At 40.2% G+C, this 15,585-nt stretch overlaps 2 protein-coding genes across 2 annotated transcripts in view; one reads left to right on the plus strand and one right to left on the minus strand.

The window, feature by feature from the left end:
* Positions 1-10,210, minus strand: VGAT (vesicular GABA transporter). Its single transcript, XM_022847407.2, has 7 exons — positions 9,286-10,210; positions 8,728-8,931; positions 8,386-8,542; positions 7,636-7,866; positions 6,951-7,374; positions 6,468-6,809; positions 1-5,074 (listed from the first exon to the last, which is right to left on the minus strand). The coding sequence occupies exons 2-7, from the start codon at positions 8,904-8,906 to the stop codon at positions 4,869-4,871; spliced, it is 1,539 nt and encodes a 512-aa protein (XP_022703142.1). The 5' UTR covers positions 8,907-8,931; positions 9,286-10,210; the 3' UTR covers positions 1-4,868.
* A 3,236-nt stretch (positions 10,211-13,446) lies between these two features.
* The window catches only part of LOC111268424 (uncharacterized), a 7,308-nt gene continuing 5,169 nt past the window's right edge, over positions 13,447-15,585 (plus strand). The window contains exons 1-4 of the mRNA XM_086971693.1: positions 13,447-13,651; positions 14,120-14,337; positions 14,603-14,826; positions 15,124-15,240. Coding sequence (XP_086827819.1) covers positions 14,292-14,337; positions 14,603-14,826; positions 15,124-15,240 — 387 coding nt within the window. The 5' untranslated portion in view covers positions 13,447-13,651; positions 14,120-14,291. The remainder of the gene's footprint in view (positions 13,652-14,119; positions 14,338-14,602; positions 14,827-15,123; positions 15,241-15,585) is intronic.

Here is a 15,585-nt window from a genome sequence, read left to right on the forward strand (position 1 = left end):
TGACATCTGTTTGAATTTTCTTTATTGCTGATACACTTGATTTGCTCTTTGACGGTTCTCAAACTCAATACTCTCAATACGTTTCTTTGGCTCTGTTTTTCCTAATAAGCTTCCTTTTTATAGCCTTGTTTCCATGTATCGATTAATCATTGGTATTTTCTATCTGTCTGCTTTTGTTTTGACGCTGCTGGCTCATTCCGTACCCCCTCTTACGTCCTCTCTTTTTTCGGCTCGTTTAGATTCATCATCCTTGCCCCGGCTTTTTTTGCTACTACTGCCATTCTGTGTCCATTGGTTTTATTTGGCTCAAATCTGTTTTCACCTATAGTTAATAGTTTTCCATTTGCTTATGTATTATCTGTGCTATTTATATGCGGATCCCACAATTTTTCCCTCATTTGTATCAGCGTCGTTCCTGGAATTAGCTACTTTCAATAGCAATAATCATCAAATCGTTAACAGCGTACACATTTATCACACGCTCTTTTTGTCGGCTTCGCTAAAAATAATAGCTTGGAACGGGCCCTATAGTTAGTATCGGTTAATTTTTGCTCGAGCTCCTTTTCACTTGTCAGTTAGGCTACAATTATATCAGAGGAGCAGCAATCCATCGATCAATAAATCGACATACTGAAATCACAATATTGATCGCAGTCGCTATGGGCAGGTGGTATTACAGAATACGGAACATGGAAACTGATATTACATGTACGCTCATTGTAACTCTCAAGTCATTCATTCAATTAACATGTATACAACATGTTTTATATAATATATGTAGAGATTTATTTTGTTATTTTTGATTTATAACACACAGAAACCTCCTTAAATTTTCCTTTATATATAATAATAATAACTAAACGTCATTCAGTTGTGAAGGATATGAGTGATTCTTACACACAATCAGCATCTAGATGGTGCATCCTTAGTTCTTCTCTTTTGTAATATATGAATTCTCATTATTGTTTTCGCCTGTTGAGTCGATCACCGCAACTGATAATATATCACGCCTCGTTTTATGTGCTGACATCGGTTCGCGCGCTTTTTTTCGTAATTATTCTTCTCAGCCGTCGTGATATCGGAAAACGATCTGTCATAATAAGAGGTCTCGTAAATAGGCTGAATAGTATGTTATATATTATATGTAGGTTGATAGATTTCATATAGGCGCAGTGACTAGATCTGTTTCTACCTGTACATTTGCTTACGTGGATTTCTCGGTCGTTCACACCGGCGTGTCGAACTTTTAGGGAAATGCGCGAATACTTACAAAGTAAACAGCACACTTTTATTTTATAATACGTGTAAGTTAACAATAATTTTTACAATGGTTGCTGTTTTTATAGCGATTTAAGAACAGCAGATAGAACTAAACCGAACATGCTAAACCTAAATGCTTGAAACAATATAGAATTATTATTTATAATAATCTGTACATACATTCGTATGTTGGTTATAATTAGTCTGCGTAGCATTTTTCATACACGGTTAAATGTTACACAGATCTAAACACATGTCCAAAATGTTTGGTTTTTCATTTATTGGCAGAGGGTTCTGGGCGGCCTGGCCTATTCTGGCTATTATGGCCTAAAAACTACCATGAAAATAAAAAATAATTGTCGTATTTGCATTGCCCCACTTCTTGTTCTAGCCAGCTTGAAACGTCGAATCCAGCAATGGAAGACTTGTTCTTATTGTTGCATTTCTTTATTTCTCGTTTATTACTATTTCACTCATAATGTTACTCTTCATTTCTGCCACCTCTCTTATATCGCTTAATTTCAGCTTATTATAGTTAATTATAATTGCAATAATATCTATATCTTGATTATATGCTCTTCGTCTTGCGATTGTTGTTATTATAATTGTTGTCAGTGTAATCATATATATATATATATATATATATATCGCCTTTAATATTATATCGTATTCATAATAATATCAATCATAATTGTAATTCTCCCGCCATTTAGATGTGGGCACTTTACAGGTTACATCACTGGACACTGTTTGTCCCTAGGTTAGCAAATACTCGTGAAGTCACCCTTGCTGTACGATTTTCAATGCAGCGTGCACATATGTGCAGCTGCACGAGCTCACCTCACTAGACCACCTCGAAAATAGAAGGGTACGGCATACGGCGAGAGGAGCAAGACTGGTCGGCAGTAATTAACACTTTTCTCGGTCAGCCCATTTGGATCACCTCATTTTTCCGGCATCATTAACATTAGCCTCATTAGCAGTTAGCATAAATCTTTTTCCTGTTAACAATTATATTTACTCATTCCTTTCGATCTGATTAAACATGGGCGACCTTGTCTCTATTAGCATATAGAACATTGTGCATGCACTACCATAGCTTGTTACCTTTTGAACCCGTGTGATTTTTGTAGATCTAAAAGACATGCCATTCTTTCGTTCTTTGTTGAGGTTATCAATCCTATATTATCGTACACTGACGCAAGTGCTATCTTTCTTTTTCTCATAATCGACTACGATACCATAGATCTTCCACACAAAGTTGTACCACTGGTTAGTACAGTCGTGAAGCCGATACGATCTGAAGATTTACCTCATTACATTCGACTGATTTGGTTTCATTCGTGGGCCAACCCGTTGGGCTGCACGCCTGCTTCACTTTATGTTGTGCTTTGACTCTATTTAATCGTTCGTATGCTATCTAGTCCTTGACACTCATCACTACTATTCTGTTATAATTGTTTTTTAGTCATTACATTGGAATACACTATGCCTCTGTGTTCATTGAGTTCTGATTGCTAGCTTCGACACGGGTAGTGGTGACCATGGTGTAATCCCGATCAACTGCCCTGAAGACCTCCATTCAAAAATTCGACAGAAACAATTGGCCTTTACTGCACTTAGTGGTGAGTATGGTTTGTATATGCTCATTTTCTGATCATATGTCTTTCTTTTTCTGCTTTATGGAAACGAGGAAAGTGATCTCAGGTAGTTTAATGGTCTTGAACCTCTGTGGGCTTTACAGTGGTAATATATGGGTGTTAACTGTTCGGTGCGGGATTGAGTAAGCTGTGAGGGTCACCTACGAGGTTTTGCGGTCAATCGGATATTGGAAATCCACGCTCATCGCTCTTTTAGTTCCTGTCGGATGCTTTTCACGGCAAACTATGTTTGTAATAACGGACACACTGTCAGAAATGCCGGTCAACGAACCTACGCAAGAATGTCAGTTACAGATCTTGTGGAAGTGATCGTGATAAAACTGGGTTTGGAATAATTAATTCAGTACGCAGATAGAAAGTTCTGTGTTTCCTGTCAAAGGCAACTGTACTTTTTGTAAAAGCATTTAACACCGTTGCATGCACTGCCAGATTTGTTTGGGGTCAATTTGGATTATGAGGTAGTGCTGAAGCGATCTGAAGCGGCCGTGCGTAGGGTCGTTGCTAGGCGTTCCATTAAGACGTCATCCGATTGCGTGCAATTCAAGCGTCCATCTCAGATCCTGAACAGCGGAAAGAACCGTCAGCCATTTCCGGTAACCGGCGGCACCTCAGCGGTCCTGCCGTCAGTCAGGGCACCACCATCCGGAGTGTCCCGAGCAAACGTCGGGCGGTTTGGTACTTATTCAGTATTATACAGTAATCGCAGTAGTATTAATTATAATAATGATAATTATGATAATAACTATAATAATTGTGTACACGAAGAAAACATCACAGCTACTTATTTACAACAATTCAACTGATGACAGTAATGCCAGTTTGTGACTTTCCGAACAGTATACGTGTTTCAGTGCGTCATTATAGTCATCGCGTTTATTTTATCTTTATTGGTGTAATAAAACAATTGTAGTGCTCGGATTTTCTGGTTTGAATACAGCCCGCCCAACCGGTGGATTGTGCTTTGTATATCAATCCTGTAGATCTTGAAATGTCTGTACTTGGTTACAGGCCGCTAAGATAACCGCAATACGCGGCCAATTACTGCATGAGACAATAGCAATATCGTACAAATAATAGAACGAAACAATGTTTTTTGTAAAGAGAACCAATGTAATCTTCTACGATGACGTTATAAATCAAGAGGTCGGGAACTTCATTTGACGCATGCACACCTCTTGAGGTAGCCACGGCAAAAATAACATTCACTTAAGGTTCTAGTAAGGCTACGTGACCACATCATCGTTGAACCGCCAGCAGAAGAACCCGTAAAGAAAAATTAGGGAGAATTAAGATTAAACAAAAAGCATCGACCACTTACGACAAACATGAATTTCCATGAAGAACTTCAACAATTCGTTGAACTTAGATAGATTTATGTTAAATTTAGTGCACCTACACATTTAGAAACAGCTGTACATTTCGAAAGAACATAACATCTATCAGACGGTAACTGCTGCGGCTCAGACTCGTGACTGTCACGGAACCGTACATGTATATATATATATATATATATATATATATATATATATACTCGGCTATGAATGATTCGCCGAGATTATGACCGCCAAGACTGATTCGAAAATGTTCTGTTCATGCGCAACGAATAATGTGCAGCCGTCAAAGATTCATGCACACAATCCAGGAAATATAAAACAAACTCAAATAGAAAACACCTTTGCGTCTTTCTCTAACGCTCGAAGAGAGGCTAAGCTACGAAGCCGCGATTGATTGATCCACTGATCAATGTCTTCGTCATGTCTATGTATGTACGAAACAGCGGAATCGCTATATAATGCATTTTAAGTTCAAAGTTCGGTGCGCTTTCGTAGCAGAAGCGTCTAGCGAGAGCTTAACTCAGAACTAGTTCGTCTGTTAGAGCAGTAGAATGTCCTGCAGGATGATATATCTGTCAGTAACTGCTTGCGCTCATCAAGCTTATGCGATCGTTTAGGCTTCATTGAGAACTGGTATAGGCGGCATCGGTAGATGGTATGCCTCCACTAAACCAGCGAACGATGTGAAGATTCCGATAATTCCGGAGATACCGCCGAAGACGATAATGAACACCTCCCAGCAGATCTGCGATGTTTCTATTTGACCCCACTTGAGCTTCATGTGAAAGTAGCACGGCCAGATAAACGATAACATCGTGCCTAGCGGAGAGAAAAATCACATAGATAATAAACAATATTATGATCATTAGGTGCTATCAATGGACTCATAACAGCATCTATTTGAAAAACGGGAGATGTTCGACAATCTAAAATGCGACAGCATGTGAAATAAACTACAATGGTGACACCTATAATATCTACAAATAAAACCCAATTTTGTATGCAAGAAAAACCTCATTGGGACGTTGTCGTATTGCTCTAATTATTTCTATCTTTTGCTGTTGTGAAAATACTAATAGTCGACGGGAATGATAAAGGTCCCAAAATGACTTCTATTGAACGTATCTTTTATTGTATAATGTAATGTATCGGTAATTGAGCCAAACCAGTACTGTTTATGTTTACATTCAGGCGGCCAAAAAAACTATACGAAATCGGCAAAGCTGCCATAAAGGTCTCCATCATCGTATATCGACGAGTGACGGGAAAAAAAATTAGCAGACTGAATTTTTCGTGAAAAACTGGGAAAGGTCGAATAGTACCTTGCGTAGGGTTTTGTGATAGAACAGCTAAATAGACTCCAACGTTTTGTTAAGGGCATAGATGTCGAATGAATAACGCTCGTTTTCCAAAAATAATGCTATTTAACTGAGCAAAGTAACTTTATGCATGTTCAACCTTGGTTCCGATAGGCAAAAAAAACCGAAAATGTTATGCGGCAGTTAGCACAACCACGTTCACTCTCCATAGAACAGAGTGAGACGTCAAGGCTTACGAACAAAAAAGAGACGACTTTTATCAAAAAGAGGAAATGGCCATAATGAGGACCATTTTTCCAGTCCTATCGGGATGTAGCAATTCATCTGTGTCCAACTACAGAAAAATGTGTGTTTTAGGATGAATTGACTACGTCATTGATATTCTTGTTGCCATTATTGAAACTAGGAAGTGCTGAACAGCAAAAGAAAAAAGTAAATTAGTGTACTTACATAAATAATACACTATTTACACGGGAACGTTGATTATTTATGGTAATGGTAAATTTTATCCTAGTAGTTATTGAAACATTTGTAAGAAACAACTGAAGTGTCAATAATACGCATTTTAGCTGTTAAGGCTGTGCTGCTGTAAGGCAGGTAGTTTTTAGGTGTGGTAAGGCTGGTAGGCGTGGCGGCATCTTTGCGCTTTTTATTGACCTTCAAGCATAGTAAATACTCAAAGATAGCGATATTCTAATGTACCCAAAGTGCGCTTGAGAGCCATGCGATTCTCTCAACAGGTTAGACTATTAAACATGACCGTGTAAGAAACGGGACTAGGCACTACAAATTAAAAAAAAGTGGTGACGACATCTATAATACTGATTGGGCAAACGCATGCGACCGATATTTTTATCTATGACATAATCAATGCTCAGTGCAAACGAGCCTACCAGTAAAACTGCCGATAAGCCCCATCAAGAGGGCGAAATACGGAATTGAAACAGCCAGTAGCATAGTGAAGATGACAAGGCCAACACGAGCGGCCAATCCCCACACGCGTAATTCTCCGTCGATCGCGTAGCACGAAGGAAATAGGGTCTTAGGCCGCTCGCGGAAGTACTGATGCTCCAATAGTGCTGCTGCGGCGAAGTATGGAAGCGGATATGAAAATAGGGCCTTCACGACAAGAATTAGGTTGATGACAATTTTGAAACCGCGCGTTGGCAAGTTGTTTGTAATTACTTCCTGCGTCTCATCCGTCCAGGTCAGGAAGCACAACCAGGCGAAGATCGCTATTGGGCAATGGAACGACTCTGCTTAGATACTGGAGTTTTGCACTTCTTCTCGTACCTTAGTATTGGGTGCTATTATCATATTTTCTGAGAATCTCTGATAGAACTGTGGAATCGATAGAAGTTTTTTGAGGCAGTCACCTTTGAACATGGCAGCAGCAATATGAGACCAGTTGAGCATGCAATGGAACTTGCTCCTGTCGATCATGCTGCCCTCGAGCGATGGCAGAAATATTTGCGATGTATAGCTGAATACGACGATGCCCATGGTGACAGGGAATTTGTCCATGTTGATTGACCAGCTTACTTTTCCCCAGCCCCAGTCGCCGGCGCAGAGCAGACAATATCCAAGAATGATGACATTGATGAACAAATGTGCCATCGTGCACCAGAACGACAGCATTGAAACCGAGCGCAAGTCTCGAAGGAACGCGCAGGGCAGAAGAATCATGGTGAAGATCATAATCCACGATCGCTGGTCAATCGGGCTATCGGGAAACGAACCGACCATCAAGTCTCCGCATAACACGATATATAGGATGCATGTCATCAATAATTCGGTCACCTGAAGCGAGAGATGAAAGCGGCTATGCGTATTTAGTACGGAACAATCCATGTGTCGATGCCGGCTTTCGCATCCAGGCCTCACTTGTATGAGACGTGTCCTTAAGCATACTAAGCGACCATATCGGTATCGTTGCACTATCTCACGACAAAATATGTAGGTAACTAGTTCTCTTTTGAAAAAGTTAAGAGATAAGTTAAGTTCCCCGCTAAATATTTCACCCCGAAACCGATTAAAATATTATTGTAAATTAACTCTGACCTGTGCGAAATGAACGCTCCGGCCTCCCCACTTACTCCCGAGACAGACTTTAGCGATGGACACGTAGCTGTCCCGTACACGAATCAATTCGCCTTTGTCGTTGTATTCGTAAAGACACTCCACTAAGATCTTGCCCGTGTGGCAACAGATGTACGCGACAAATACAAGTGCAAATATACCCCAGTAGCCGCCTTGCTGCACGGAGTACGGTAAACTCACGATGAACATTCCCTATGGGTTGGAACGCATTGGATGTAGTGGAAGTGTGAGGATTTCGTGAGTCGCACGTTACGTTATAGTCTAATGTCCACGTAAACTGGCATTTTTCAAGTTGACCCTCTACGCTGTCGGGCCACGAGGGAAAATAGGCTAAAAAAAGTGATCAAGATTGTGAACCACGCTGTACATATTTAACGACAGTTAATTACAGAAGTTAGTCTGTCAGTTCTCTATGTCGGAGTTGTCAACGTTAACTAGGTTAAAGTCATCCTATTTGCTAGCTACATAGGTTTACTTTACAATATCTTTCGTAACTACTTATCGAAGCGTTTCGTTCTATACGATTAGTTCCTTACCGTGTGCGTCGACTAAGCTATCACCATGTATACAATTGTAGATTGACAGCAGTGAATTTGATGAAGTAAATATGTTAGAGTCAGATACTTCCGTGTGAGGGAAATGCGACGCTAACAGGTGTTGATGCTAGCAATGATCGAATCGAGCGGCATATCTTAGGCTAACACGAGTTACCTGGATCGCATTGGTGACATTCCACCCTGCTTGCCATTCATCGATTTTTTCTTGTCCTTTGTCCCCGAACTCGTCCACCTCAACGCTGCTTCCCTGCCGTTCGAGGCGAGCACCGTTCGTCAAACTTGTTTCTGCATAACCGCCCTCTTCAGTATAACTGGAAATTCAGCCAGATATGCAATCCATAAAAAAATAGAAATGGTAAGGGTTTTTCGCAAAGAGGCTCTGTATCTTTTTCGATAAAATGGCAGAATGCTATGGAGGTAAAGCATAATTGCAAATAAGAATGGTTTATGTAAAGGTCGATAATAAAACAGTTACGATAGCCGGGATTTTACTCACTTTTGGAAGTTGGACATTTCGGTGCCTGCACCCCCGCGTAGGCCCGTGCCTTCGCTTGGCCCTCCTGGTCCAGTTCCATCGGCGCACGCTCCTGGACAATACGATTTGACTCGTTGCACAAGTACTGGAGCCTGCTCCTTAGCGCGCGTTAGGAACTCGGCCGCAAATCCAGCCGCCATCTCGACGCTGACCTCCCGTCAGCTCCTTTAGGGCACGCGCCACAATTCGCACGTAGACACAATGGAGACGAGAATGAAATCATTCGATCACGCGATGCCACACAAATTAGAATTTCATTTAATTGTTTTAAGCTGTCTCTTACATTCAACAAACAAATTTTCTAAATAAGAGACGGCCGAACAATCGACTGTAGATAGAATAATTGACAACCATAGCAATATATACATATGTGTTTTTGACAAAACCACGCTGAAAAGTCACGCTGTCCTCGCCTGTGCACCCACAAGGGCTGCGAACTGGAGCCCTCTGCGCGTTTCACACCGACGTCACGTTAGCCGCAAAGCTTTTAACGCAATCCCGTAATATCGATGTACTCACCACACCGTCAAAACGCTTTATTTCCTGGTCACTTCATGCGTCTGGCGGTGAATTTCGTTTCCTCAGCACGTACGCACTCCTGCACCCAACGCAATACCTGCGTGAGGCGCCGAGTCTCGCTTATACTTCCGTAATGGCACAACTGGTGCTGTGACTGCTTGAGGGGAGGCAACGATGCTGTACTTAGCCCTGGTGTTGTACATTCGGAGGGCAGCAGCAGCAGCACTACGGCTTGCAACGGCGCGGACAGTAGAAGCCGCGAAGTTCGGACTCGGAGAAGCGCTCGGCCAAGCGCGTAACAAATCAGGACGAGTCTATCGCGCAAGCACTGAAGCGCCGATGTATCGTTTTGTTGGAGTGCAGCCGGAAAAGCGCCGTGAGTCCGCAGACAAACTCGAGATTTAGCTAGCGAAAGACGACTCACGTGCTCGGTGATCTTATCCGTTCTTGTTATTGATATACGAATAATCGCTAGTTGAGACATTATTGCTGTGAATTGAAGACTAAAACGAAACATTTCGGCCAGAGCAATTAAAATTTAGTCTGCTGTTACTGTCGAAAGGTTTGTAGATGAAAGTGAACTTTATCGGTGGACAGAGGACTGATTCGCGGTTGCTTGTAGCACACACACATCATACGGTGTTGGTAAACTGGGATTGTGACGATATTTATGTTGTAGGTAACTAGTCATAAGCACGAAAGGTTTTGTGTGCTTGCCGAAATAAGAAAATGGATTTAAGTCTGGACCCATTCAGAAGGGGCGGGAGTTAAGAGAGCGATTCGAAATCAACAGTTGTGCCGGCGACTTAACCGGCAAATGGTCAAAAGAGCGGTTAAAGAACAAATTGATAAATAAAGAGCTGAAGTGAATGCAGTGTCAGTGACATATAGTGTAATACAGAAAGTCAATCAATAAATGCAAAAAGCAAAACAAGAGCATCTCTCCTTTAATCTAGTTATTGAGAGATAGGACTCCATGTCGCAACATAGCATTCTAGAATCTAAAGAGGTTTGATTAATCTTTTAGTAAAATATTTCAAAGCAGCTTTCGTTGCATAGGGTTCTACAAAAGCATGCAAAAATTGTAAATGCAATTTTTCAGTAAACCTTATCCAACCAATACATCTACACTATTTAATTTTCGTAACGAACACCGCAAAGTAACACGCATAAGGTATGGCAACGTTATAGAGAATCGTTAGGATATAGAAGGAAAATTATTACTCTTGCTAACTTATTACTATACATAGTGATTTTATTTATTTGCAAAGTAACTAAAGCCAGGAAACGACGACCAGAATCTATCGGAAGCAGAAACTTTTTCTTTGAAAAGTTTGTAGTTACAAATCAGGATGAAGACAATCGGGTACCGAGACCTCTTCTAGTGGTCTTCTACAGTACTCCTTCCCTATTTTCTGATTCGCACGCGTAACTATCAGTAATAAGCGTAATATTTTTTATGAAGACCGGCAATTCTGCATGTGAAAATGTAACACGAAATATTTTTTTGTAATAAAAACACGACGCGTTTTTCTGGGAAGTGGTTTTTGGGGTTTGATTCCTCTACTGCGTTTGGCTCTATTCCGAGCCGATGTCCTCGAAGCTTAATGAAATATTTAGTAATAAGCGATTTTTTATCCAAGCTTAAGCTATCAGTATCAATACAACTACTATCGGTCTATTGTTTCTGGCACCACAGGAATCGATTTTGAACATTTTACGCAATAATATTATTTATTAACAACTGCGTACTGATATGAAAACGTCGGCCGACAGTGAATCACGTCACATTAAAACTGAATATCTTTTCGCTTAATTAGACTATAATGATGATCTTTCAATATGTGTTAGAGGTGCGTGTCTTTATTTTTTTTGCACACTTGTACAGCGCTCTGGAAGCTTCTGGACATTGCGTTCTTATGTGTAATTTCCCTATCTATAGCTTCAAGGAGTTAATCGATAATAGGACATGTTTACTTACTAGTGTGTTCTTTTTAGGGCATGGGAAGCCCCTTAATCATACGGCTTAGATCGGGAAAATAAACGGATTGATGTCAGCGTAGGATATTCCTTTGCTTAATTCAGGAAGCAGCTGAGGCATGGTGATAGGTTTTGGCGTTGTTACCAAATAACCATAATCCATGAATCTTTTGAGGAACTGGAGATGGTCGGCAGCATTTATTGTTCAATTTTTAGCAAGTATCTCGTAGTGGCAGATACCCCTGATATACGTTGTAAGTAGTACGGCTCGACATTGCCATCCAACTTCATTTTTTTCCAAAGCGATGCCATTCTCACGCCTAGTCCCTCTCCGGCTACCGGTAGAAATTGAACCATGCCTCATCTACGGCAATCATAGGCTGCAGGCGGGTTTTTCTGTCGATTGCACGTGCAACGCACCACACACATTTCCTAGTCAAAAGCTAACTTACAAGAGACCCATCTTCACTCAATTTTCGCATTTTCAGTATTTAAGATATAGTTTTGTAAAGCATATGAAATACCGTTTTGGCCGACGGTATTCTTAGAGTTTAAGCTCTGCTTTTGTGAAAAGTCCCCTCGATTATGGCATACCCCGCCCTGACATTTGGTCACCGCATTGCCAATCCTCAACACTTCAACTTTTGGTCCTGCGCCGTTTGCGCACTGTATTTCTGTTTAAGGCCTGCTTGTCTAATGTCGTCGTTAATCTTCGAGGAATTTTCGCAGCATTGTCGCCTTTAAGAAACAAACAGCTGGCTGCTAAAAGCTGATTTTCGGGACTAAAAAATATTTTCCCTCCCAGACAAGTTTCTTTTGGGGTAAACTATTCACCAGTTGAAAAAATATTCAGGTTCGCCAGATTGCCAAGTACGCTAAATTCCCTTAAAATAAAAGAACCTAATATTTAAGAACTTACTTTGGTGGATACATGGGTAACATTAAACCACACATTAAACAATATATGGGGACAACTAAAGTTTGGTACCCGTGTAACACTTTGCCAGAACTAAATCCAATATTTACTAACAAAATAAAATTTTAAATGATAAAAAATTAAAATCCATAAGTGAAAAGTATTTTAAAGTTGTTTTTTTTTATGTATATGTTGTATGTTTACAGTAACTAGACGCTCAGATACGTTTCTATAAGGCTCTGACCGTGTGTGTTTTTGACAGTAGACTTTGTCTGTTTCAGCTCAAAGAAAAACCAAAGTTGATTAGCAGGGCTTCAGCTTCGCTGTGAATAATTTTGCATTAGAAAAGTATAATATATTTTCTATTAAGTTTAAGTTAGCTGAATGGGAAGATCGATCAAGTTACGGAACTCGAGTCTGTGACCTTTGGGTAGGCTACAGAGGAAGACACAAACATGCAATATGCGATTACCAGAATCAGCTAGAGTTCAACAATGATCGCGTCCAAACACCAATTATTCATTATTTGCGTGCGATTAGAAATATCGCAAAGTATTTTGTCGTTATTAACATATTGATATGGTTTATCCACATGTATAGGGTATAGAGCAGCACAGATAACTAACTAGATATGACATAAAACGCTTCTAACGCTTTTACGACCCAATATTGAGTGTAGAAGCCATCCATCCGTATCTAGAGAAAAAATTAATAACATCAGGTTATACGAGATTGTAATTATTCGAAAAAATTGATAATAGCTACAGCACTTACTTCACATTATTATTATTAGTCAGTGTGGTGACGCCATAATTATAAAATGATCACAGATCGTGTTATCTGCAGTAATTTTTTGCATGAAAATAAACATTTTTCTGTCTTTAGCTTGTCCGCACTTCAAGCAGGTTTTGTCCACGTTGCGCTCGCCCGTTTCAGTTTTTTTTTTTTTTGTTTTTGACTTCAATACTGAGCGCTAACGCTGTATCACTCCGTTCCTACATTGTTGATCAGAAAAGCGTTCTGGTGAAGCGTTAACAAAGTTTTCAGGTCTACAATTACATATGCAACGATTCTATCTAATCTCAAAAACGAAGTGGTGCGTGTTGCAACGAATTAGGCTGGTATTGAAAAAACCGTTGAGAAAAAACAAGTCGTACGAGGGCTTGCCGTTAGTCTATTTGTGTTCACACCCTGAAGACTACTAAGGCGATCGCATGCAAAGGGATGAGGGGGAACCGGTATCATCGGAACGTTCCATGCTTTGGGATGTCCTGCACCACTTGCGACATGTCGATTTAATATATTTCGTAGGAAAGTTCTACGAGTTTCTCAAAGAGGCAAAGCTGTTGCCAATTATAATTCCATGCGGTTTGGCATTGTTTACTGTACCCCTTCTACCCGTTATTATTGCAATTGTGATCCATTGCGTATATTACGGAATCAGTGAGGGTGCTTGGCTCGATCGGCACGGTAAGATAAATCAAATTCATCATATATACATACATGCATATAGATTTTGGTTAGAATGTCGTCTACTGAGCAGAAAACAAAAAATCAATTTTGTTATTCGATTTTCTCATAGTTGCAGTGAAACATTGTTATTATTCGACTAGTACTACAACTGAACGCTATAGTCAATCCGTACGGTTCTATTGTTAGCAGAAGGAAAGTAAGCGTTATTCAATGATGATGGATGCGCTCCTTGACAGATTATAATCGACAACTGAATGAAAACAAAGCTATGGCATACTTTAAATTTATATATTATATATACGGATTATATTCATAGCCTGGCATACTATCAATATAGTCCGTATATAGGGTCGATGAAGTCTGGAATACGCTCGTACGTATCATTGCTGCGTGCGTATCAATACAAACTGCTGGCAGTTTGCAATAATCGTAATCATAACTGTTTGACTCATGACACAAGTTCAGCCTTGAACCTGCTATTCCTGGGCCTGGTGTTCACGCGGCTGATCATCTATTACGTATCATGTCTGGGCTATGCTGATTACGTCCCACCGAAGTGTCCATTCGCATGCACGTGTCTGCAAAACGATGAAATCTGCATGTTCATCTCGGAGCTCCTTGAGTGGGTATTTGGACAATGGAAGAACAGTTTGCAGCTTCAGCGCAGCGTCTACGGTATGAATGTAAGATGTCCCTCCTCTACAATGTTCACTAATGTTAACACAGCCATCTATAAAGATCCATATTAATGCAAAATTCCATTTGGTCTGTATCGAGGAGTGCATCTTGAATATCCACATTGGATACTTGCCAATTTCGATGGGCTCCAGGCATCGCAACGATTATTTTATTGTGGAAATCGAATAGGAGCCGAAACTATTTAGAGGGTGAAGCTTTACATTATAAGCCAATATAATCTGATGTGACTTGGTTGGACGATCTTCGCAGGCGCTCTACGAAACGAACTGGAAAACTTTTTTTTGAGGCTTCGTGTGTATGGTATCACTTGGGGAGAGCCTACATTTGCTATAAGGAACGCTCGGGTAACTAAGATAGAGATAGATCCTCTGACTGCAAAACCACAGCTGCTCGAGTTCGATCTACAGTTTAATTTTCAAGGAGAGATTACGTTAAGTGTCATGACCTACAGGAACCACCAGGTTGATGTAACAGTTAGTAATACTATGAACCTGTCATAATTTCAATAGGTCCCTATCTGAGAACTCATTTAGTGACGTAGCATCTCCGGACAATGTCGAATCAAAAAACAAACGATACTTTTTGATACTGTCCAGTTTTTCTGGCCAACAAATAGAAATATAATTGCTAGTCATGCAGATGAGATCTTTCACAGTTAAAAATTTATAAGATCGAAAGTGAAATGGAGCTGGAACCACATGCTTGTATAACCGTTAATATGGACTAAGTCGATCGAGTAAAATATTAATCTGAGAGGGCATTTTTCGCAGCTCAAGTCGTGGGAGGCAAACTTACGGGTTCATATAGCAGAACTTCCCTATCCGAGCTTCTTTGTTGCCTTCACTGAGATGCCTAAATTCAACAGTTCGCTACGTACGACAATGAAGGTATGACCTCAGCTACAGACAATGAGCTCCCTTAACATACGGTATATTATCACTGCATAGAAAATATAACTTATACGATCGAAACGCTTAAAGTCTAGGTGCCGTCTTAGTTTAGCTTAGAACAGGGTTTGCAAACGTGAGGCTTCAGTTAGAAGGATGCGGTTACCGAGCGAAGAAACAAAATCGCAGCTGTCCGATATCATTATCCGATGTAATTACCAGCTGTACATTAGGCAACTGTTTAGCTGTTAGTTAATAATACTAAAAAAATATATATATATAATAGTATAGTATAGTAGAAGGGATATATCTTTTTATTTTTAGTTATATATATATATATAACTA

Source organism: Varroa jacobsoni, unplaced genomic scaffold (assembly GCF_002532875.2).
Source record: "Varroa jacobsoni isolate VJ856 unplaced genomic scaffold, vjacob_1.0 scaffold_1283, whole genome shotgun sequence".
Classification (NCBI taxonomy): Eukaryota; Metazoa; Arthropoda; class Arachnida; order Mesostigmata; family Varroidae; genus Varroa; species Varroa jacobsoni.

Excerpts from the sequence above, each read along its gene's own strand:
- VGAT (XM_022847407.2), bottom strand. The coding sequence starts at position 8,906 with ATGGCGGCTGGATTTGCGGCCGAGTTCCTAACGCGCGCTAAGGAGCAG. Across the intron at positions 8,543-8,727 it reads GAAATGTCCAACTTCCAAAA|TTATACTGAAGAGGGCGGTT; the intron begins GTGAGTAAAATC and ends CTGAATTTCCAG. Across the intron at positions 6,810-6,950 it reads TGCTGCTGCCATGTTCAAAG|CGATCTTCGCCTGGTTGTGC; the intron begins GTGACTGCCTCA and ends ATTGCCCAATAG.